General features: G+C 37.0%; 1 protein-coding gene across 1 annotated transcript in view; it reads left to right on the top strand.

The window, feature by feature from the left end:
* The window catches only part of GYS2 (glycogen synthase 2), a 60,309-nt gene that overhangs the window by 12,381 nt on the left and 24,893 nt on the right, over positions 1 to 23,035 (top strand). The window contains exons 2-7 of the mRNA XM_007967873.3: positions 4,078 to 4,259; positions 8,539 to 8,730; positions 10,291 to 10,473; positions 16,250 to 16,394; positions 22,073 to 22,190; positions 22,372 to 22,492. Coding sequence (XP_007966064.1) covers positions 4,078 to 4,259; positions 8,539 to 8,730; positions 10,291 to 10,473; positions 16,250 to 16,394; positions 22,073 to 22,190; positions 22,372 to 22,492 — 941 coding nt within the window. The remainder of the gene's footprint in view (positions 1 to 4,077; positions 4,260 to 8,538; positions 8,731 to 10,290; positions 10,474 to 16,249; positions 16,395 to 22,072; positions 22,191 to 22,371; positions 22,493 to 23,035) is intronic.

Below are 23,035 nucleotides of genomic sequence, written 5' to 3'. Positions count from 1 at the left end.
TGGTTTTGAAGAAAGCTTAGATATATTTAAATATGTTGCTAAGATGTGACTCCCACACTTTAAAGAAAAGTTCTTCATTTTAGTTGCCCTTGTAAATTGGCTAAGTTTATTTTTCCTCAACGAATAATTTTGATGGTTTCTAAAATTGTCCAGAATTTGAGGAAATACTTAGGTGTAGTAGATAACATCAATTTATGTTAACTTAGATTTATTGTTGGATGGTTAAGTGAATCATGTCTGTTCTTGTCCACTCTAAAAGTTTCTGCTTGCAAGCTTTATATATCCTCCTCATGTGTTCTGTTCTGTCCTCATCATGTGGCATTTGAACTGTGGTTTGATAGTGTCCTTATTATCAGACTCTGCTCAATGACAGTTTAAACTTTTTTTGATATAGTAAAAAACTTTCCCTTAAAGATGAAATTATTAAGGACAACTAGCTTGTGTAGACTCATATGAAAATTGCTTGGATTTTGGAGTTACCTTAGCTCTTCTCTTTTGTAAATTAATGAATCCTATGGTACCATATAATAGCATCAACATTTGCCTTTTGTGTCTCACCTTTCAAAGGGCAATTTTCCAAAAAGTATATTTTGCACGGCTCAGGCTTAAAGCAATGTCTCCAGATGTAGTTCTACCTTGTGACCACTGATTGTGACTATTGGTAAGATTTACTATGTAAAGTATAAGTTACTGGAATAATCCATTTAAGAAATATAGTAGCTATCAAAACCTGTAGTCTGATGAATTGGAATATGTTTTGAAAGACAGTAGTGAAAAATGAGAAGTAATACATAAGTAATAAAATTGCTCTTTGCAATTGAGTTGAAGATTGATGCCAGGATCTTATTACAAAGGACTTCTTGAGTCATTCCGTTGCTCTAGCTCATGAACAAAGTATTGCTCAAGTAATTGACAGACTAATTTGTGTACTCTCACATGTGATTATTGTTTAGCGCTGTCACGGGAAATATCTTGCTTAAGGTCTTCCTCCTCTTACCCCTCCCTATATCTTTCTATCTGGTTATCCTTTTCAATCCTATTACTCTTTCCTTGCACACTCTACTCCAGCTTAGAGCTTGGGCTCTAACTATTACCTCTGCCTAAAAATTCCTCTTCATGACATCCATTTGCCCAATTTCTTCACCCTTTGTAATTACCCCATTGAGTGACATTTTACTTGCTCAATTTTTGCCTTTCCAATCAGATCTAATTTATTTTATATTTTTAAAGTTTATTTGTATATATTTAGAAGGTATGTACTAGTTCATTATCATGCTGTTTATAAAGACATACCCGAGACTGGGTAATTTATAAAGAAAAAATGTTTAATTGGCTCACAGTTCCACAGGGCTGGGGAGGCCTCGGGAAACTTACAATCATGGCAGAAGGAGAAACAAACATGTCCTTCTTCATATGGCAGCAGCAAGTAGAAGTGCCAAGCAAAAGGGGGAAAAGCCCCTTATAAAACCATCAGATCTTGTGAGAACTCACTATCACGAGAAGAGTATGAACGTAACCTCCTCTATGATTCAGTTACCTCCCTCCAAATCCCTCGCACAACATGTGAGGATTATGGGAACTACAATTCAAGATGAGATTTGGCTGGGGACACAGCCAAGCTGTATCAGGGTATAAGATCAGGTTTCTTACATACATATGTTGCATAGTGGTGAAGTCTGAACTTTTAGTGGACCATCACCTGAAAAGTGAACATTGTGTCCAATCCATAGTTTTTCAATCCTCACCGTACTCTTATCCTCCCATCTTTCTCTAGTCTCAAGTGTCTATTATTTCATTCTATATGTCTATGGGTACCCATCGTTTAGCTCTCACTTAGCTCTCACTAAGTGAGAACATACTGTGTTTGACTTTCTGTTTCTGAGTTATTTCACTGCGGGTAATGTCCTCCAGTTCTATCCCTGTTTCTACAAAAGACATGATTTCATTCTTTTTTATGGCTAATAGATATATATTAACATATTAATATATACATATATAAATACACACATATACACCACATTTTCTTTATCCAATCATCCATTGATAGACATTTAGGTTGATTCCACATCTTTGCTATTGGAAACAGTGCTACTTTGAACATGCTAATGCAGATATCTTTTTAAATATGATTTCTTTCACTTTGGGTCCATACCCAGTAGCAGGATTGCTGGATCGAATGGTAGTTCTGTTTCTAGTTCTTTCAGAAATCTTCATACTGTCTTTCATAACGTTTGTACTAATTTACATTCTTACCAACAGTGTATAAGCATTTTCTTATCTTCACATCCTCACCAACATCTGCTGTTTTTAAACTTTATAATGATAGCCATTCTGACTGGCATAAGGAGGTATCACATGGTGGTTTTAATTTGCATTCTATGATTATTAGTGATGATGAGCATTTTTTTCACATTTGTTTGCCACTTGTATGTCTTCTTTTGGAAAATGTCTGCTCAGGACCTGAGCTCACTGTATTTGCCAGGGTTCTGTAGAGAGACAAAACAAATAGGAGAAACATAGGTAGTAGGTAGATAGATAGATAGAGACAGACATAGACATAGATATAGATATAGATTACTCTGTGGATTCGGTCTTTTGTGGTGCAGAAGCATTTCAGTTTAATTAAGTCCCATTTGTCTATTTTTGCTTTTGTTGTGTTTATTTTTGAGGACTTGGTCATAAATTCGTCGCCTAGGCCAGGTCTAATTTTTAATCCTCTTTTAGAGCCTGTCTTTCCCTCCAAGCTAAATATTATTTTACCCCCATTTGCCACAGGAGCTAATTGAGACTTCTGTCAGTTAAGTAAGTTGACTAGTTCAATGTAAGTTGTTTCTAATTTTTTGCCATTATAATGCTTCAGTAAACAACCTTTTCACACTCTCCTTAATTTTCCCCTGGGTCAATTTTCTAGATGTGGACTTGCTGGATCCAAGGGTGTGCATATTTTCCAAATGTATCCATATTTTCTGGCTTTGTGTTTTAATAGAGGTAGCAGCAATATCAGAGGGTAGATTTAAGCAATGATTCTAGGGTAGCAGGAAAACACTGCAGACTAAACCCCTCAGACACCGAGTTAAAGAAGGAAGGGTTTTATTAGGCTGGGAGCTTTGGCAAGACTCACATCTCCAACAACTGAGCTCTCCGAGTGAGCAATTCCTGTCCCTTTTAAGGGCTTACAACTCTAAGCGGGTACATGACTGGGGGCTGCATGCACCGGTAATCAGAATGGAACAGAGCAGGACAGGGATTTTCACAATGCTTTTCCATACAATGTCTGGAATCTATAGATAACACAACAGGCTAGGTCAGGGGTTGATCTTTAATCAGTCCCAGGGTGCGGAAGCCGGGCTGTCTGCCTGTGGATTTCATTTCTGCCTTTTAGTTTTTACTTCTTCTTTGGAGGCAGAAATTTGGCATAAGACAATATGACAGGTGGTCTCCTCCCTTACTAGGAAGGGAGAAATACTATGTGAGAATGAAATGTGTATCTGTGTTATTGGATTTGACATCAGGGTTGGACCAAGCATCTTCTATGAACATCTATAAGCACTTTCTCCTTATCAAAAGGTACCTTAGCTTAGGAGATTTCCTCATAATTGAAAACCACAGGAGCTGTTATTTGAACATGCCTGAGCCCCTTCTGGACCACTGTCGGAGAAGGAGGAAGAGAGGTGAAAGTGATTTCTGATGCTGAAGGCATGTATGATGACAATGGGTATTTGTCCTAACTTTGACACTACAAAGTGACTGGAGCTTTAAGCAAGTTAGTGTTTTGCTACAATTGTCTTTTCAGACTTTTTTTTGAAGTATTTTACCTTTTTGCTGCTGCCAGCCTGCTGTTCTTTCACATGTACCTGGAAGGGACTTTAAAATACGCACAGAATTGAACAAAGCAGTAACCGTTCGTTGGTGTCCCTTAACAATATGTTAAATACTATTCTTTTTGAAAGGTAAATAAATCCTTGGGCTTAGTGGATCCTAAATGCTAATTTAAAAATCTGAACTCATTTTCATCCCTTTTCACTTTGAACGAATCGCTAACCTGAATAACAATGGAAACTTTTTTCCTTTTAACAGTTGGAGGCATCTATACTGTGATTCAGACAAAGGCCAAAACAACGGCAGATGAATGGGGAGACAACTATTTTCTGATAGGTCCATATTTTGAGCATAATATGAAGACTCAGGTGGAACAATGTGAACCTGTAAATGATGCTGTCAGAAGAGCAGTGGACGCAATGAATAAGCATGGCTGCCAGGTAAAGGAACTGACACTTTACTTGGCAATTCTCAGTAAACTTATGGGAAAAAAGACTGCAATTAACATGAACTCACAAGAGAAGACCATTCACCTACTTAGAGAAAAATAGTAGGTTTGTGAGAAAGATTATGAACTTCCTTTTAAATGGATTGCATTTGAGACACCTTGTGAAAACCAAGGAGAAAGGATAAGTGGTTTGGAGTTCAGCAGAAGCTATAGTGTAAAAATGTTTTTGAGGAAGTCATTTGTACATAAACTGAAGTCACGAGTGTTGTTAAAATTATTCCGTGGAAATGTTTAGATATGGAGCAAAGGTTTTCAACCAACCCTTGTGGAATGTCAGCATGTAAGGGCATCTACATTAAAAGAAGCTAGATATTGCAAATGTAGAAGCAAAGCTAATGATGTAGAACCAAGGATGTTCACGTCTTAATCCTCAGAAGCTGTGAATATGTTACCTTTTATAGCAAATGGAATATTGCAGATGTGATTAACTTAGAGATTTTGAGAAGGGGAGATAATCCTGAATTATCTAGGTGGGCCCAAAGTAAACATAAGGGTCCTCATAAAAGGGAGGCTGTAGAATTAGAATCAGGCAGGAGATGTGACAATGAAAGCAGAGGTTGAAGGCCGCTACTTTGTAGATGGAGGAAAAGGCCACAAGGAATATAGGTGGCCTATAGAAGTAAGAAAAGGCGGCCAGGCACGGTGGCTCATGCCTGTAATCCCAGCACTTTGGGAGGCCAAGGCGGATGGATCACCTGAGGTCAGAAGTTCAAGACCAGCCTGGTCAACATGGTGAAACCCCTGGCTCTACTAAATATACAAAAATTAGTCAGGTGTGGTGGCAGACATCTGTAATCCCAGCTACTTGGGAGGCTGAGGCAGGAGAATCACTTGAACCCAGGAGGCAGAAGTTGCAATGAGCCGAGATTGTACCATTGCACACCAGCCTGGGCAACAAGAGTGAAACTTCATCTCCAAAAAAAAAAGAAGTAAGAAAATAGATTCTTCCTTGGAGACTACACAAGGAATGTGGCTCTATCAATACACTGACTAGTCTATTTTGAACGACTGTCTTCAATATCTGTAAGATAATAAATTTGTTTTAAGCCACTAGGCTTCTGGTAATTTGTTACAGCTACAATAGGAATTGCGATATCAAATCAAGGGAGGAGAGAATTTTAAGTATGAAGAAGGGATTAAGTCAACAAAGGATTGATCCAGGGTCTGCTGGGTTTGGTAATATTTGGGCCATTTGTAACATGAGTAAGTACAGTTTCAGAAGAGAAAGGAAGGTTAAATCTCATTTCAATGGGTTAAGGAATAAACAAGTGGTAAGAAAAAAGATACAGAAGTTGTGATTATGAGATTTTTCTATGAAGATAAAATATAATAAAGTAGTTGCAGAATGACATGGTTTTGAGAATTGGTGTGTTATTAAATATGGGTAAGACCTGAGCATGTTTATTTGCAAAAGGGAAATACCTAGCAGACAGGGAAAAGCTAAAAGCTCAGAATAAATGGAAGATTGAAGAGAGTAAAGTCACTGAGAATGGGGAAGGGAACAAGATCCAAAGCAATACTGAAAGAATCATTTTTCACTTGTCTCACTCAAACAGGAAACAAGGATATCTGCAAATACTAGATACAAGTTAATGAAGAATTCAGGCCAATCTTACCCAATGTTTTTGATGATCTTACTGAAGCAGGTGTTAAAGGTCATTTTATGAGAATTAAGAGGCAAATGTAGAAACTAGGGAAGTTCAAGAAAGAAGTTCTGAAAAAGTGTTCAAGGAATTTTTGGACATGTTTGAGATGTAGTCATTACTTTATAGTGGCACAAATACACACATGTCTGACTTAGACCAGGAGAGATCTGCAGTCTGAGTGACGGTGCAGGAAGTAGAATAGATGAAGATCCAGTGTTGTTTAATTTCACCATTCATACAGTGGGTCAAGGTAGCCCAAGAATAGAAATAATTGTGAAAGTGATTGAATTAATAGTTTACTTGATGGGCCATTGCATTAGAATATATAGAAAAGGAAGGAATTAAATAAGGAATAGACAGGAAAGTAAGCAAAGCCAGAAAGAAGATGGTAATGTAGGACAAAATGGAGGGTTATGGGAACCGGAGATCTTAAAGGGGAGAAAGAAAGAATATATACACTGGCAGAAACAGAGTGACAGAAATGGAAGTACAAGAGTTCTAACTGGGTAGCAGAATGCCGGAGTGGAATATTTTAGAGAAGAAACAATTTTGGGATTTGACAAGGAAAGAATGCAATCATGATCTTGAGTAGCTGAAAGCAGAATGACATGAAAGTCTTTTAAGTCCATAAGGTCAAGTAACCATGAGGTTAAGTGTGCAGGATAAAAAATATGGCCTTTGAAGTTGCTTAGGATAAGGTCAAAAAGTAACCTTATCTTTGCTGAGCAAGGAATGGTAATATTTTTGGATAGCATACATTTCAAAGGTGTTTTATATGTAAATAAAGAATAAGGCTTTAAAAGTTTCAGTAGAATTTTAAAAGTCAGTAACTTTCCTTCCTACTCATCCCAGGAATATAGTTTCTGGGGGTGAAAAAATGCGAAGTCTTCACTTGAGATGCTGTGTGGGTAGTGGTGTCTAGGAGGTGCACGCAAGGTTTAAGGAGTGGAATGTATAATTTACAAGGGAACGTGAGATCCCAAAGAGTACCGGAAAACATTTCTTAGTGAAGGCAGCATAGAGAATGTTAGAAATGTGATAGAACAATGCCTATTGTACTATCAGGATGCAAATAAAGGAGATATTAGAAGGGGCTTGCATTTGAAGTTCTTGTAAAGGAGGAGGTAGATGAGAAACACAATGGAACTGACTGGTCTCAAGACTGCCTGGCTTTCTAGTGTAGGGATATTTTCATGTTGCAGCCAAGAACTGACTGGAGGTCAGTACCAATTGGCTTACATTCTCTATTTGTGTAATAGTGTCAGCTCTTCTTTATAATCTCAGCTTATGTATCATCTGGCACATATAAGGCAGTCAGTAAACATTATATAGTAATATTACATGTTATTCACAGTGTTAAAATACATGAAACAATGAATTTCCCAAGGAGAAAAACTATTGAAAAATTGTTTGGGGCTCAGGAAAATTTCATCTTAAAAGGAAACAGTGGCATGATAAACACTGAATTATAAAGGAAACAACTGAAACATAATGAGGGTCTTTCAAGGTTGACCAAGGAACAGATGGGTGAGAAGCATCCCCACACATGTCTGGGTCCCCGGTACGAAATGATCAAATTGGGCTTTGAAGTCCTGCAAAATTCAGCCACGGGTGGAGTCATAAGTGCCAATATGTAAGCGATATGAATATATTTTATTTTCTAGAGAAGCCTGGATCCACATTCAAAGAGACTGTTAGCCTCTGCTGAGTTCCAGAAAGGGTTTGAAGTGGTTTATGAGGTTGTATATCATGTAATAGGAGAATAAACATAAAATAAAAATTAAGACAAAAGAGCAAGTAAATTGCTGTAGAAATATGGAGACCAAAAAGGGAGTTAAAACTTGGATATTCAAGTGATGATATACACACAATTGGGAAAAAAATGAGAGAGCTAATCCATTAAAACTTGCAGAAGACAAAACATTTAGGAATCAATGTCAATTTGAATATTGTAATAGAATTATACTTTGAGCTGCTAGATTAAAGAGATAATGTATCTAGGGCAATGTGTTTAGTTAAACCTCTGACGGCAACCATATTGGGAAACATTTTGCATCACTTTTTTTTGATAGGAATAGCCAGATAAATCATACATACTGGTCTACAGAAATAGCTTTTTCTTCTAGTAGGAAATATTGTTAGTCCTGTTCCATAAAAGAAAATAAGTGACACTGGAGCCATTATATCCAACTACCCAGGTTTTCAGAGATACAAAGCATTTCATGGCTCTGTCATAAAAGCAGAGGCTGTAATATTAAACCCTATGAGTTCAAGGTCACAAGTGAGTAACTAGAGACAGATGAACAGAGATTACATGATCTAGATACATTGTTTTTAAATTTAATGAAGAGCAAGAATTTGGAGATTCTAGAAGAATGGATTTATGCCCATTTCAGCTTGAGGTTCAAACAGCAGAGGCTATATGTTATCAGGATTCTTTTCTAAGTAGCTTGTTTAATCTGCCATTGAGTACTACATAAAGTTTATATCCTCAGAGTGCAAATACATTGTCCTGTCTTGCATGACTTAATATCACTACATGGCTGTGTGTTCTTTATATGACAGGTGCATTTTGGAAGATGGCTGATAGAAGGAAGTCCTTATGTGGTACTTTTTGACATAGGCTTTTCAGCTTGGAATCTGGATAGGTGGAAGGGTGACCTCTGGGAAGCATGCAGTGTCGGCATTCCTTATCATGACCGAGAAGCCAATGATATGCTAATATTTGGATCTTTAACTGCCTGGTTCTTAAAAGAGGTATGGTTTATTATACAGTGATGCAACAGAGGAACAGCACAACTGCTTTCAGTGCCTAAAAATGATCCCATGATCTTTAAATGAAGGAAATTTTGAGATGATGCCATTATGGCTTGTCCTAATACAATTGAAAGAAATCTGAGAAAATGTTGAGCATTCTGGAAATTAAATGCCAGTCTTTGGAACAGCATAATAATGATACTTATTACTATTTACCTCATGTCAAATTTAAATGGCATGATGTGTGTCAAACACCCAATTATATTGCCTGATATATAGATGATACTTAATATATATATAAGAAAAACATGAAGTATAGAATCTTAACAGTAGCAAACAGCTTAATAAGCTATTTGTTTAATAAGCTCTCCAAGTGATCCTGATGTACACTACATGTGATAACCACTGTTTTAAGTTAACGCTCCAAACTTCCAAATTCTCTGCTCAGCCTTCTTGAATGCCAGTGTTTTGCTCTTTTCTCTATTAAGGAAATGAATTCTCACAGTGGAGTCAGTGTGAATGTTAATATTTTGTAAGAGCAAACAAAATAAGCTGTCTCTTTGTAAGGCAAAGAGACGGATACCCACCTGATTTGGAACTAGACCCTGGTGTGCAATTATACCCCGATCTTCAGTGTGCTGCAAAGGTGCTATTTAATTTAAGGCATGTTTTTTATTAGCCTCTTTCTCTCTAATTCCATATTCTTAATAATATATCAGTTAAATTTTGTTGCCTTCAAGAAAAAGAAAACCCAAATAAGATAAATTTAAAACATGGAATCATTTATTATTTATTCTAAAATGATGTAATGGCATTTTATCTTTGTTTCTCAAAATCAAATATGCAAATACACATATGAGAATCATTGTAGGCTTTTAGAGTTTTCAAGTCATCGAAAATCCAAGTACTATTTATTAGAAAAAAATGATATTGTAAAAGTCACTTTTTCTTCATATGCATTTTTTTCATTATGATTGCTATATAGTTTTAGGCAACATTTGCTTTTCCGTAACTGGGCCCCTACAAATAAAGAAGGCATTTTTATATTTTATAGAAGTCTCTTCCTGGCCATTCCTTCAGCAAATATCAAAATGTACACAATAAATAAACACAAGTCTAGTCAATTAAAAAAAATTCAAGTAGTTTTAAAAAAATAAACTTGTAAGTGAGTAGTCCCAATTGATTCAGCTGTTCAGTGATATCTTTAAGAATTTATTTATTCATCCAGTCAATAAATATTTTTTGAGTGCCTACTTTGCATTTATTCCATTTATTTATTAATATTCATTACCTGTCATTAATATTAGTATTTATTCTTCTGTGGATACAAAAAATCTGCTCCATCACTGAAAGAGAGTATTAAGATATAAAAATATATGGGGTTAATGAACATGCCACTGAATCCTGTACTTATCCTTGCTAAATATTCATGTTCTATATGTAGACTCCTTTAAATTGTAAAATATTTTATAGACACCATAACTCCACTTGTAATGTGGACCATGATCACAATCAAGCTTCATCAACAACTTTTCTGAATGCTTTTTTTTTCTAATGTAGGTGACAGATCACGCAGATGGTAAACATGTCGTTGCCCAATTCCATGAATGGCAGGCTGGAATTGGACTGATCCTTTCTCGAGCCAGGAAACTTCCTATTGCCACAATATTTACAACCCATGCTACACTACTCGGGAGGTATCTCTGTGCAGCAAATATTGATTTCTACAACCATCTCGATAAGGTAAATATTCCTTCCTCCTTCCCTCTTACTCACCCTTCTTTCAGATTGCTGAAGCTGAAAGATAAGTATTGATCTGTACATTTCATCTGCCAACCAGATGGCAGAAATGCCCTTTTAGCTAATCAATATTCATGACAAAGCTTCCCTTGGGTTGACAGACAGCTCATATAGCAAAACTTTGTTCAGAGTACACTAGAGTATAGAGGTGAGAGGCCTGATTTCTGTCCCGCTGTGGAACAATAGTTCCAGAGGGATATGGTAGGAGTAAAGACATGGTGTCGGCCCAGGGTTGGGCCCTTGTTCTAGCCAAAGGCTATGGAAGTGCTGTGAACACCCTGGATCCACACACAGCTCTGAGTGGCAGGTAGAGAACTGGGATTTGAGACATATAAACTTGCACTGTGAGACTTACTTCCTCTATTTCTTCTATCCTCCAAGTAAACAACTGATTAAAAGCCACATTATAGGTTGATAGGTTCAATTTTCCCTGTAACTTTGCAATGCACAGGGGGCATTTTTGTGGGATCAAGTAAAACAGAAGTTATTGAAAACAGAAATATGGGTCCTTGATGAACAACAAGTTATTTTTGCTAATCTTAGCAGGTTACCTGATTCTACGACCTGCCAAAGTCATTCAGTTTTGATTTATTTCTTCTATTTTTTTATATGTCAATTTAGATTAATGAAAGTACGTATTTTATATCATCATGTTAATAATATTAACAAAGCATTTGAGGATGTAAATTCAGAGGTTTTGCAGATTTGGTATCTGTATTATCAAATCTATTTAGCACTCTAGGGTTCGGTTTCATTATCAGGAAAATAAAGAAGTTAGAAAGTTGATTTTTAAAACTTTCCCAGCTTAAAGAGTTCTAGGATTCTATAAAACAGAATGTGTATGTGTGTGTAATACACAAATAATACTCAGATAATACTACTGAAAAGTTATACTACTGTCTCAAAGACACTTAGGGCGCAAGAAAGCTCTTTCTGAAAAACTTTTAACATCTGTAAAGCAATGAGTGGTCCTGATTAGTCCTTCCCTATGAAAAGGTCAGCCTAATCTAAAGGTCAAACTAGAAACATAAGCTGTACATTTAAAATAAAGTCACCAAGGATTTCAGAAAGCTTGGAGATATAGGCGGTTCTTAGCGGCACATAGTAATGGTGGACTAATAAGGGCAAACCAGTCATCTGTGATAAGCTGATAAGATGAACAAGCATGCTTCCTGGAGAGGAGTGCACTTTGACTTCAGTGAAAGAGAAAATGTCAGAGTGGCAGATTGAGTATTTCACTTCGGAATTCTGTGGATTTTTGTTTGTTTGTTTGTTTGTTTGTTTGTTTTTTGAGACGGAGTCTCGCTCTGTCTGTGGTCCAGGCTGGAGTGCAGTGGCCGGATCTCAGCTCACCGCAAGGTCCGCCTCCCGGGTTTACACCATTCCTCCTGCCTCAGCCTCCCGAGTAGCTGGGACTACAGGCGCCCGCCACCTCGCCCGGCTAGTTTTTTGTATTTTTCAGTAGAGACGGGGTTTCACAGTGTTAGCCAGGATGGTCTCGATCTCCTGACCTCGTGATCTGCCCGACTTGGCCTCCCAAAGTGCTGGGATTACAGACTTGAGCCACCGCGCCCAGCCCACTTTGGAATTCTTGAATCTTATATAGTAATAAATAATTTTAAAAGCTACTAATAATATACATAGGATATTCTTACTTGGTTTTAAGGAAGAAACACATTATAGTATATAATTATATATTACAACTTTACCCTTTTGAGGAAAGGGCCGTATTTATCACACTTTCTTCACATATAATCACATATCTCCCTAGTTTAAAGCCCCTCACTGGTTGAGATACTTAAGTTTAGTCAGACCCCTGCCCATCTTTCCAGTAAAATGTTCTATCTAGCAAAATGACTAGTAGACCACAAGGAGTCAACAACTAGCTTTTGGGTTAAGTTCATAATAATTTTTCACAACAGAAGCCACCATGCTCACACTAAGTTTAGAATTTGAGTGACACATAAGAATACCAAATTATATACGTGACAGGTTTTTAAAAATTCAGTATGGGAATAAGTCATAGTTTAATCTTTGATGCAGGAACCAGAATCAGTTTCAGTAAATTCTGACTCAGACAAATAAAAATAGGGTAAGTATGAGAACAAAAATAAGATAATTAAACTTTTGTGAAATCAGAAAGATTAGAGCTATTTTCCTCAAATTACTGCTAATTGAAAACAATTCTTGTTAGAAGCCAATTACAAAAACTCTAATGATGGTTTAAGTTTTTAGTAAAATTCATTATTTAAAATAACATTTTAACCATTTTCAGCCAGCATATGAAATTTCTGAGAACCTCTAAGAATATGTCTCCAAACTCATTTATTATTACTATTTTTTGAGACAGAGTCTCACTCTGTCACCGAGGCTGGAGTGCAGTGGCGCGATCTCGGCTCACTGCAAGCTCCGCCTCCCGGGTTCAAGCCATTCTCCTGCCTCAGCCTCCCAAGTAGCTGGGAATACAGGCGCCCGCCACCACGCCTGGCTGATTTTTTGTATTTTTAGTAGAGACAAGGTTTCACCGTGTTAGCCAGGATGGTCTCAATCTCCTGACCTCATGATCCGCCCGCCTGGGCCTCCCAAAGTGCTGGGATTACAGGCGTGAGCCACCATGCTCAGCCTCCAAACTCATTTTTTAAAGTCCAGTCATTGATCAATTATCTCCTCGACTCTAATGGCTACATAATAAATGCTTTTTTATTCCCTAAAGCCTTTAGTTTTCTTATGGTTTTGTTGTTGTTGTTGTTGTTGTTTGTTTGTTTTTTGAGACGGAGTCTTGCTCTGTTGCAAGGCTGAAGTGCAGTGATGCGATCTTGGCTCACTGCCACCTCCTCCTCCCGGGTTCAAGCAATTCCCCTGCCTCAACCGCCTGAGTAGCTGGGACTACAGGCACGCGCCAACACGCCCGGCTAATTTTTGTGTTTTTTGTAGAGACGTGGTTTCACCATGTTGGCCAGGATGGTCTTGATCTCCTGACCTCATGATCTGCCTGCCTCAGCCTCCCAAAGTGCTGGGATTACAGGCATGAGCCACCACGCCTGGCCTTTTTTTTTTTTTTTTCTTAATTGTAATAGAATTTCCTAGATGGAAATCTGAGGACAATGCCATTTGGGATTGGAAAATGGGAAAGGAAGCCATGGACAATTATTTGGTGGATTTAAACTCTTTCTTCTGATCAAGTTTTGAGCTAGTCAACTTCAATTATAGGGTTACCCACTGTGTCACCGGACTGTGTTTTATTGATTAATATGTACTTTACCCATTTTTTGTTTTTCTATACACATTTTCCAGAATTCAATAAAAAATTATGAGATATATTAAAATGCAAGAAAGTAAAAACCCATTGTCAAAAAGACCAGGCCCAGATATGTCCTATGTTGGAATTATTGTACAGAGATTTTAAGATACAATCATAAAGAGTGGACAACATGTGTAAATGGATAGGGTTTCTGTAAAGCCACAGGTGTGGCCACACATACTACAGACCTAAAAGATAAGGGTGCCCCCATGGGAGGAGGGAAAGGCAGAAGCATGCACACCTGCCTGACTTTCCCAAGGCCTCTCACGGGGTTTCCAGGCTCCTGCTATCCTGCCACTGTATTTGTGCATACTCAGCCTGCTCATTTAGAAAATCTATCTTTCCATCTCTAAATGTCCAAATGTTAAATGCTGTCTAATCTGTGACATGTGATTCTCTACAACAATAATAATAATTAATAAGAACAATGGCTAAATGTATTGAGCACTTTCCATATTCCAGGCACTTTTCTAAACATTTGACATTTGTTATCTCATTTGAAATTCACAAAATACTCAACGGGATAGAAAACATTCTTTACTTCTTTCCAGAGTTATTTTTCTTAAACATCAACTCTGTCTTTACCACACCTCTAAACAAACACGTTCAGAGTGGCTTTTCTTGTTTATAGGACAAAGGCAAAATTCCTAAGCTCATCTTCAGGGATTTCAGTGATCTGGCCCTATTGTATCTGACCAGCCTCTGTCTCTTACGTTCTACATCCAATGCTACAGTCACATCAGATGTGTTGCTATTTTCTGCACATGCCATAGCATTTTCTATACTTGTTCTTTAGGGCGGCTAGCATTTCAGCTAAAAATAACTTTCCCAGAATTAAACTTTCATGTCCTGGTCCAAATGCCATTTTATTCATCCAACCAGTTTGGAAGTACAAAGATGAGTAAGTCTTCGTCTTTGCACTTGAAAGTCTTACATTTGTAGGGTTGATGCTGACTACACTTATTGCGTAGTATGAGATACTTTTGCCTACCTTCAGCCAGAGTGAATCAGTGCTGCTCTGATCCTGTAACTTATTCAGACACATACTCATTTCATTTCTACCTGTTTTTTTACCCATTTTCCATTAATTTATAAGTTTCTTAAAGGTAATAGATACACATAAATTGCTCACAAAAGTTGATTAAATGAGAGATTTGGTTTCATGAATTAGACCGGACACATAGAGCTTTTAAGAAAACTTCTGCTAATCCAAGCATGTCATACACAACCTGATTCAAACATTTTCAGAGAGATGATTCCAAATATTACAGCCATGAAAGAATGTTCTAGAAGTTTTCTTGTTCTAATCATGAGATTCCTCTAATGGGCCTCTTTTCAGTATTTTTCTCTCCATGCTGCCATAATTATTGGGATTAACTTGTTGATAGAGTTGAAGTCTAAATTATATAAAAACAGATGAATACAAGATTGTATTCATTCATCAGTCAGGCTGATTAGGGATCAAATTAGGGTTCTACTAAGATTCTTAATAGCAATGTGACCTTCGACAAGTTTCTTGACCTCTAAAAGGTTCAATTTCCTTCTCCATAAAATGAAGACAAAATATGCGTCTCAGTAGTTTACAAGGATTAAATATGTCATTGTGCTTAGTGGAGTGCCTGACACTAGTGCTAAAGAGCTACTAACAATCTCCATTATGAAAAGCACCCTACTTATATAATGTCAGAAACTTTACATATTCTTTTTGTCTTAGACACTGCTAGTTTCATATGCAGCTATGTGAAACATTACATTCAGTAACTAAGTACAATGGCAAAAGCCCACAACAGTTGCCGATTATTTAAGTGATTGTTGGGAATTTGACTTTTTTAAAGTTAAACTACCCAGAAGTATAGATAATTGCATAATCTAGCACAATATCTAACTAGAGTAACTATACACTCTTTGCAATTATAAAGGGGAAGATCTATAACCAAGGAAAAGCATTTGTCTTTCTCTTTCTCAGGTTCTCTTCCAGTGAATTAAGCATTATAATAATTATTCTTATTTTCCATGTCAAGTTTAACGTCAACTTTGTTTCACTGTTTATGGGAAAATACATGAAAGACTTTAGAGAAAGGCATTAGCTCAGTATTCCAAGATGTAGAATAAGTAAAAGTGTAATTAAAATGTCAAAAATTCAAGAATTCTATGTGATTACAGCAAGGTAGAAGCATCATTTATTTAGGGAGTTAAACAGCAGTTTGGAAGGAGAAATGGAGTAAACAATGTCTTTTAAAGTGTAAGTTCCTGTGTATGTTGTAGTAATGGGTTTAATTCAAGCTTTTATTACTTTTATGTGGTCATAAAATTTTACATAGCCTTGAGGAAAGCCAATTGGTGAAATGTGTGATTTTGTTTTGCTTGTGTAGAAGGGCTAGTGTTAGCAAATGTGTGTTTTATTTTTGTTTCTAACAGTTTAACATAGACAAAGAGGCTGGGGAAAGGCAGATTTACCACCGGTACTGCATGGAGCGAGCCTCCGTTCATTGCGCTCATGTGTTCACCACGGTTTCTGAAATAACAGCAATAGAGGCCGAACATATGCTGAAGAGAAAGCCTGGTAATTATTATCCCTGGATCACCTATCTTTCGGTTCCAAATGACGTTAGACTATGAGGATTTTGTTTTTCCGTCGTGAAGTTTGAGGAAAAATTGCATCCAGTTACCATGCAGCTCTTTAAGTGTATTTTAATTCTCAATTTCAGTAGGTTTGCGGGAAACCAACACAAAGCTGTATCTGGAACATGGCTAAGTGTGCAATCTGTGCTTGTTGAATAAATGAGCTATGCTTGAAGTAACCTCAGTATGACCTGGATTGTCATAATGAGTTGGGATGTGTAAGGAAGCTCAGTTGACTCTTGTCTTTTAAGAAAATGAAAGCCAAGAAAATAGAAATTTGTGTGAGACTATCCCAGTCCTACATCTTATAACGTTGCCTCATTGGTGCTGTGTTGGTAGAAACATGTTGTTTTACCTATCCTCATATTCCTTGCAAATTTTCTAGGAACTATCTGCAGACCCAACCAGTGCTTGCAATGTGAAGAACTTATAAGACTTATAGCCCTGTCATCCGGCCACAGCTGATTGGCCCCAAAGAAGACATCTAACATAAGCTGGGCCAATCAGAATGCTCCCATTCAAACGAATCTCTGAATGCACTGCCATATGATAGAATGCCAGCTTTGAGCTATTGGTAGTGTTTATTTTTCTATTCTGTTGCACTGGATGCAAAGAGATTAAACTACACTGAATTGCTATGAGAAGCAAAACAGACAGAGAGAGAACTCTAGGCTCTCCACAGTGATTTCAACCACTTTTTTTTTTTTTTTTTTTTGAGACGGAGTCTCGCTCTGTCACCCAGGCTGCAGTGCAGTGGCCGGATCTCGGCTCACTGCAACTTCCGCCTCCCGGGTTCAAGTAATTCTCTGCCTCAGTCTGCGGAGTAGCTGGAATTACAGGCGCCCGCCACCACGCCCGGGTAATTTTTGTATTTTTAGTGGAGACGGAGTGCCAGGCTGATCTTGAAATTCTGACCCCGTGATCCAACCGCCTCGGCCTCCCAAAGTGCTGGGATTACAGGCGTGAGCTACCGCGCCCGGCCAATTTCAACCACTTTTAAAAATCATTCCTAAGGCTCAGCTAAATCTTTGCAGTGAGACACTCCGGCATCCTACTAATAAATTCCTTGTTACTATACTTAAGCCAGCATTAGTAGGTTTATATTGCTTGCAACCAAACCATCGTAATTAATATATCCTCCTTGCTTAATTCCTATGGTCTTGTCTCTAGTTGTCCTTCTTTCAGATAGCAGAATGTGTAGAGGAGGTATTTCAAGGTGCTAGATTAAAACAAACAAATAAAAAAATAAAAAACAATATAGAACGAGAACCCAACTAATTTGAATAGTGAAGCATTAAGAACCTATGGTAGCATTTTTCTTTCCAAGGATTCTCTTGGATTCACTTGGATTCTTACTCCCATTCTTCTTTAGGGAGTTTATTCCATCAATATGCTTGTTTCTCTCTTGGATATTCCTTTTTCCTGTCTACAATATCTTTTTCTGAGCTCACAGAAATACTTTCTTTGTTTTTGCCTATTCTAAAATGAAAATTTCTGTTGAGGTTGCTACCCTGCCAAATGTCATACCATCTCCTCCTTTCTCTTGCTGCCAAATATCTTGTAAGAGTAAACCATAATTGCTAGGATCACTTACTCATTAGCCCCTGGGACTCTGGCTTCCAACCTCCAACTCTGGCCTAAAATTGCTTTTCCAAAAATCATCAAATTCAGGGTTATCTAATGTTTTTTATTTTTCTTTATATTCTCTAGCATTTAAAGGTGGTGAACATGTTTCCATTATTTTTCATAACACTGCACATTCTAATTTCTTTCCAGTATAATCTTTTCTGGTGCTTCTAATCGTTTTTCTACTTTCTTTTACTTTTCAAAGTGGACATTCTCCAAGATTGTATTCTGGGTCCTGCTTTCTCTATATACTATTTTCTTAAACTTTTGTTTTCTTAAGAATATAGCTACAGAGTAGTGGTCAAAGCATGAACTTTTTGCCAAACTGCCTGTATTCAGTATCAAAAATGGTTTTATGTTGAGTATACATTACTAGCTGTGTGATATTATAAAAATTGCTTAAGCTCTCTGTGTCTTATCTGCATAATGTGGATAATAATCCTTTCTCTTAGGCCGGGCACGGTGGCTCAAGCCTGTAATCCCAGCACTTTGGGAGGCCGAGACAGGCGGATCACCAGGTCAGGAGATCGAGACCATCCTGGCTAACATGGTGAAACCCCGTCTCTACTAAAAAAATACAAAAAAACTAGTCGGGCGAGGTGGCGGGCGCCTGTAGTCCCAGCTACTCAGGAGGCTGAGGCAGGAGAATGGCGTAAACCCGGGAGGCGGAGCTTGCAGTGAGCTGAGATTCGGCCACCGCTCTCCAGCCTGGGTGACTGAGCGAGACTCCATCTCAAAAAAAAAAAAAAAAAATCCTTTCTCTTATCTAGAATTATTGCAATGATTCAAAGAGTTAACATATGGAAAAAACTCAGCTCAGTGCCTGGTCCATTGTAAAGATTTAGAGAATATCAACAATTATTATTTTGTGTGGATCACTGTCTAGATTTTCCCCAAGTTCTCATCTATCACTGAGTGTCCACAAACTAGCTTTACCTGGAAGTTCCACCAGAAACTATAAACACTGCAATCTGGTCTTCTTCAGACTTGCAGTAGAATCATGTGGTGGCTCTGATGGAAATTGTGAAATCTCTGAACATTTTGTGGCTCAAGAAGGTCAATGGACTTTCAGTAGATCAGTAAATATATAAACCCTCCCAAGAGCACTCTGAAAAAAAAAGGATCACATAGAGTAACTATGACTTCGTATTCCTTGGTTTTTCTTGAAGTCCTCCCCAAATAAAAGTTTAACTAGAGCCATTACTTTTAATGCTGAGGGCACAACTACAGAGCAAGAGACAAATTGACTAGATCAAAAACATGCATGGGACCAGATATTTTTCAAAATATCACTATATAATCTTTGGCAAAAGCTTATATTTACTACTGTATCATTATGCTTTTGCCATAAATTTGACTCAAAATAACTTAAAATGTTGAAAAGGTGGTATTTTCTTTAAAATATTGGAGGGAAGGCAGTATTATAAATTTACTAATTACAGATACAAAACTGAATACAATGTTTGCCTTAAATATCCTGTGTTGCTTTAAAAAATTTGTCATTTTCCCTTTAATATAATCATTAATAGTGTTGCAATTATTGATTTTTGAGCCCATGCTAATACCTTAATATGAACTCTAGCTAATACCATCCTTTAGTCAATGTTTTTCCTTTGTGTTGGCATTACCTAACATCAGAAATGTGGGTAACATTGACATTGTCTTCTACTTGGGTACAATAGCAAGAAATTAGTGACCAATATTGCTTCCAGGGAAAGATCTCTTTTCCAGAGAAAACCTATTCATATTCTATTATATGAACTAATTAATTTTAACTAATCAAACCAATTTAACTAATTCAACATCATTTCTTAGTTATTTTACTACATTTTACTATGATTTTAGGTTATTTTTATATAATGGTGCAATAATACCATTATATGTTACTGCACCATTACATAAAAATAACCTAAAACCTATAACCTATATAATGGTGCATTAACATCCATATATATATATGGATGGAAATACTACAATGGTGTTACTGCACTTTTCTTCCCAACTCTGCACTTACATTGGTAGCTTGAAATCAGTCATGATGGGAATATTTACACCTTGGAGAAAGGGAAATACTAAAATTATCTCTCTCTTTCTCTTTTTCTCTCTTTTTCCTGGAGTACATTTTGTTAAATTTTACCAACATATGACTGCACATAGGCCTGTGCATATGAGATTATTCTGTTATTAATATAGATATTAGAAGACCTCATTGGCCTAACTCTTTAGGCTAATAAACAGACAATATCAGGACACAGATCTTTTTTTATAATTGTTTGCAAAACAATTTAGAAAATTGCTGAGGATTACAATCCATAATAAGCTGGTATCCACCTACATTCTTGCCTTCTATAGCTTTTTGTATGGTACTGTTGTATGACACCACTGTGTCAAAAGGGCAGAGACTCCTGAGCCAGGCTGCTTTGGTTCTAAATCCAGCCTCTGTTACTTTGTACTCACTTGACATTGACCAAATGACTTAATATTCTGTAGGCCAGTTTCTTTTTTGTAAAATGGGGACAGTGAAAACAACTTACCTCATAAGAATTTTAAAAAATTATTATATGTCAAATGTAATAGGGCCTGCCTGCCACAAAATGAGCCCTGCGTAATTGCTATAGAAAGATAAATACATTTTAAGATGTAATTGTCATACTATACGAATCACATTATATAGTTCGTTTAGGAATTACTCACATGAAAGCTTTCACTGGAAACCTTGGCTACTTAAAATTGATTCTATGGTGGCCATGTATGTAAAAGAGTATAACAAATGTCAGATTACTTAATAAAAACTCATAAAAATCAGTAAGTTTTTATTTTCCACAAAAAATGACCAAAAAGCCTGGATTGATTTTGTGGAACCATATCAAAAAATAGGCAGTTAACTGTAAAAGATTTTTTTTTCTTCTGAGATGGAATCTTGCTCTGTCACCCAGGCTGAAGTGCAGTGGTACGATCTCGGCTCACTGCAACCTTTGCCTCCTGGGTTGAAGCGATTCTCCTGCCTCAGCCTCTCCAGTAGCTGGGACTACAAGTGCCTGCCACCACGTCTGGCTAATTTTTGTATTTTTAGTAGAGATGGGGTTTCACCATGTTGGCCAGGCTGGAAAAGATTCTTAAAATTACAAAAATCTTCATAGCCCTGTGCTAAATATTTTTTAACATAGCTTCTTTTTTCTTGCTTTTGCTTTTATGCTACTAAATGTGATAACCCATGTATTCAACTCAGTAGGTAGTTTCCATCATATGCTATGAGTGCTCCCTCTGTTTCTTGTCACAGACCACTATTTGGAAAACCAAGAAGGTCTTCCTGCCTGAGCAACAGAATCTGCTGGGAAGAATGAATCAGTTGTGTTAGAAATAAGAAATAGAGATAAGAATAGAAATTAGAAGTAAGAGGCTGCCTTTTCCAATTTTCCAAATGTACAAAAGGTGTCCCATACACTTGTGGAAAACAAGATGGCAGGAGGTAGTTTAGTGCAGGGTTGAGGAAACAGTATGTGGGGGCAGACTGCAAGGATTCTGCTTCAACTTACCAGCCGTGTGTTCTTGGACAGGGTCTTTGAACAGCTCTGTGCCTGAGTTTCCACCTCTGAAAATGCAGATAAGAGCACTCACTCCTTTGGTTTGTTGAAGAGATTGAGTTACACTGTAAGCCTTTAAAGCAAAACCTGGTGCACATTAAATAATCAATAAATGAATACTATAATAACAATTATTATTGCTGTTGATTAACATATTTCACTGTACCAGTCCCTCATTGTTATTTTGGTCAGGCATTTCTGATTTCCTATTTCAATCAATAGATCAAATGTGTTGTGAATTTTTATGAACTTTTTATGAACTGGAAGTTTTATAAATTTTACTTTTTATGGTAGTCAGAAAGTAGAATGTTAATAAACATCTAGCTTTATAGTTTTAAAGATATTTATTTCTACAATGTACCCTCTTTGAAAAGAGAATTTTAATAATAATTTTGTTTTACTTTTCTAGATGTAGTTACTCCAAATGGCTTGAATGTTAAGAAATTTTCAGCAGTTCATGAGTTTCAAAATCTACATGCCATGTACAAGGCCAGAATCCAAGATTTTGTTCGAGGTCATTTCTATGGGTATGATTTTCTTTATTAAAGAAAAGAAGCATCAGATATGAGGGATCTTTGGTAGAGAGAAAACAGAATTGTAATAGTAAATGTTTATCTCTCCCAGTCCCATTTGTACATTAACAGAATTCTTGTGTACATTTTGTTACTATTGCTGTATTTCATTTGAAACTGTTTTGTTTTGTTTTAGTCATCTGGACTTTGATCTTGAAAAGACTTTGTTCCTTTTCATTGCTGGGAGGTATGAGTTTTCAAACAAAGGAGCTGACATCTTCCTAGAATCCTTATCCAGGCTAAATTTCCTGCTGAGGGTAAGAAAGCTTTAGGACATGATATAACACCCTTGTAGGGAGAACTTTCTTCTGCGGGAAGTGAAGAATAGTTTTCAAGAGAATAAATGATAATAGTATTCCAAAAATGGCTTCAGCCTTTCAATTTACATATTGGAATTGCCACAGTGTTGACTTGTATATTTGTCTATAATGTCATCTTTTTTATTTTTTTAGGAGAAGCTTAAGCTTATCCCATTATATATGCTATATTTTAAGAAGTCATTATAACATCCCTTTTCCCTCACATGAGTTTGTAATCAATTGAAAAATAAGTATAGAGAAGTCAAGTGATGGAGAGCAAAATATTGATTTTCAAAAAATCATTGAAGACTATAATGGAGGATGTGGCTTATGCACATGGCAGTAGACATCCTAATACTGAACCTTGTTATTACTCTTAGCCATTTAATCATAGGAAGCTCTGACCATCACTCTCCTCCCCGAACTGAAGCATGTGCCACATAGCTGGCAGTCAAACCAGACGTCTCTAACTCTCTATAGAACAGGGCAGATACACACACA

This window comes from Chlorocebus sabaeus, chromosome 11 (assembly GCF_047675955.1).
Source record: "Chlorocebus sabaeus isolate Y175 chromosome 11, mChlSab1.0.hap1, whole genome shotgun sequence".
Lineage (NCBI taxonomy): Eukaryota > Metazoa > Chordata > Mammalia > Primates > Cercopithecidae > Chlorocebus > Chlorocebus sabaeus.
Note: the sequence above shows the minus strand (reverse complement) of the source record. Positions and strands in the feature narration are given on the sequence as shown.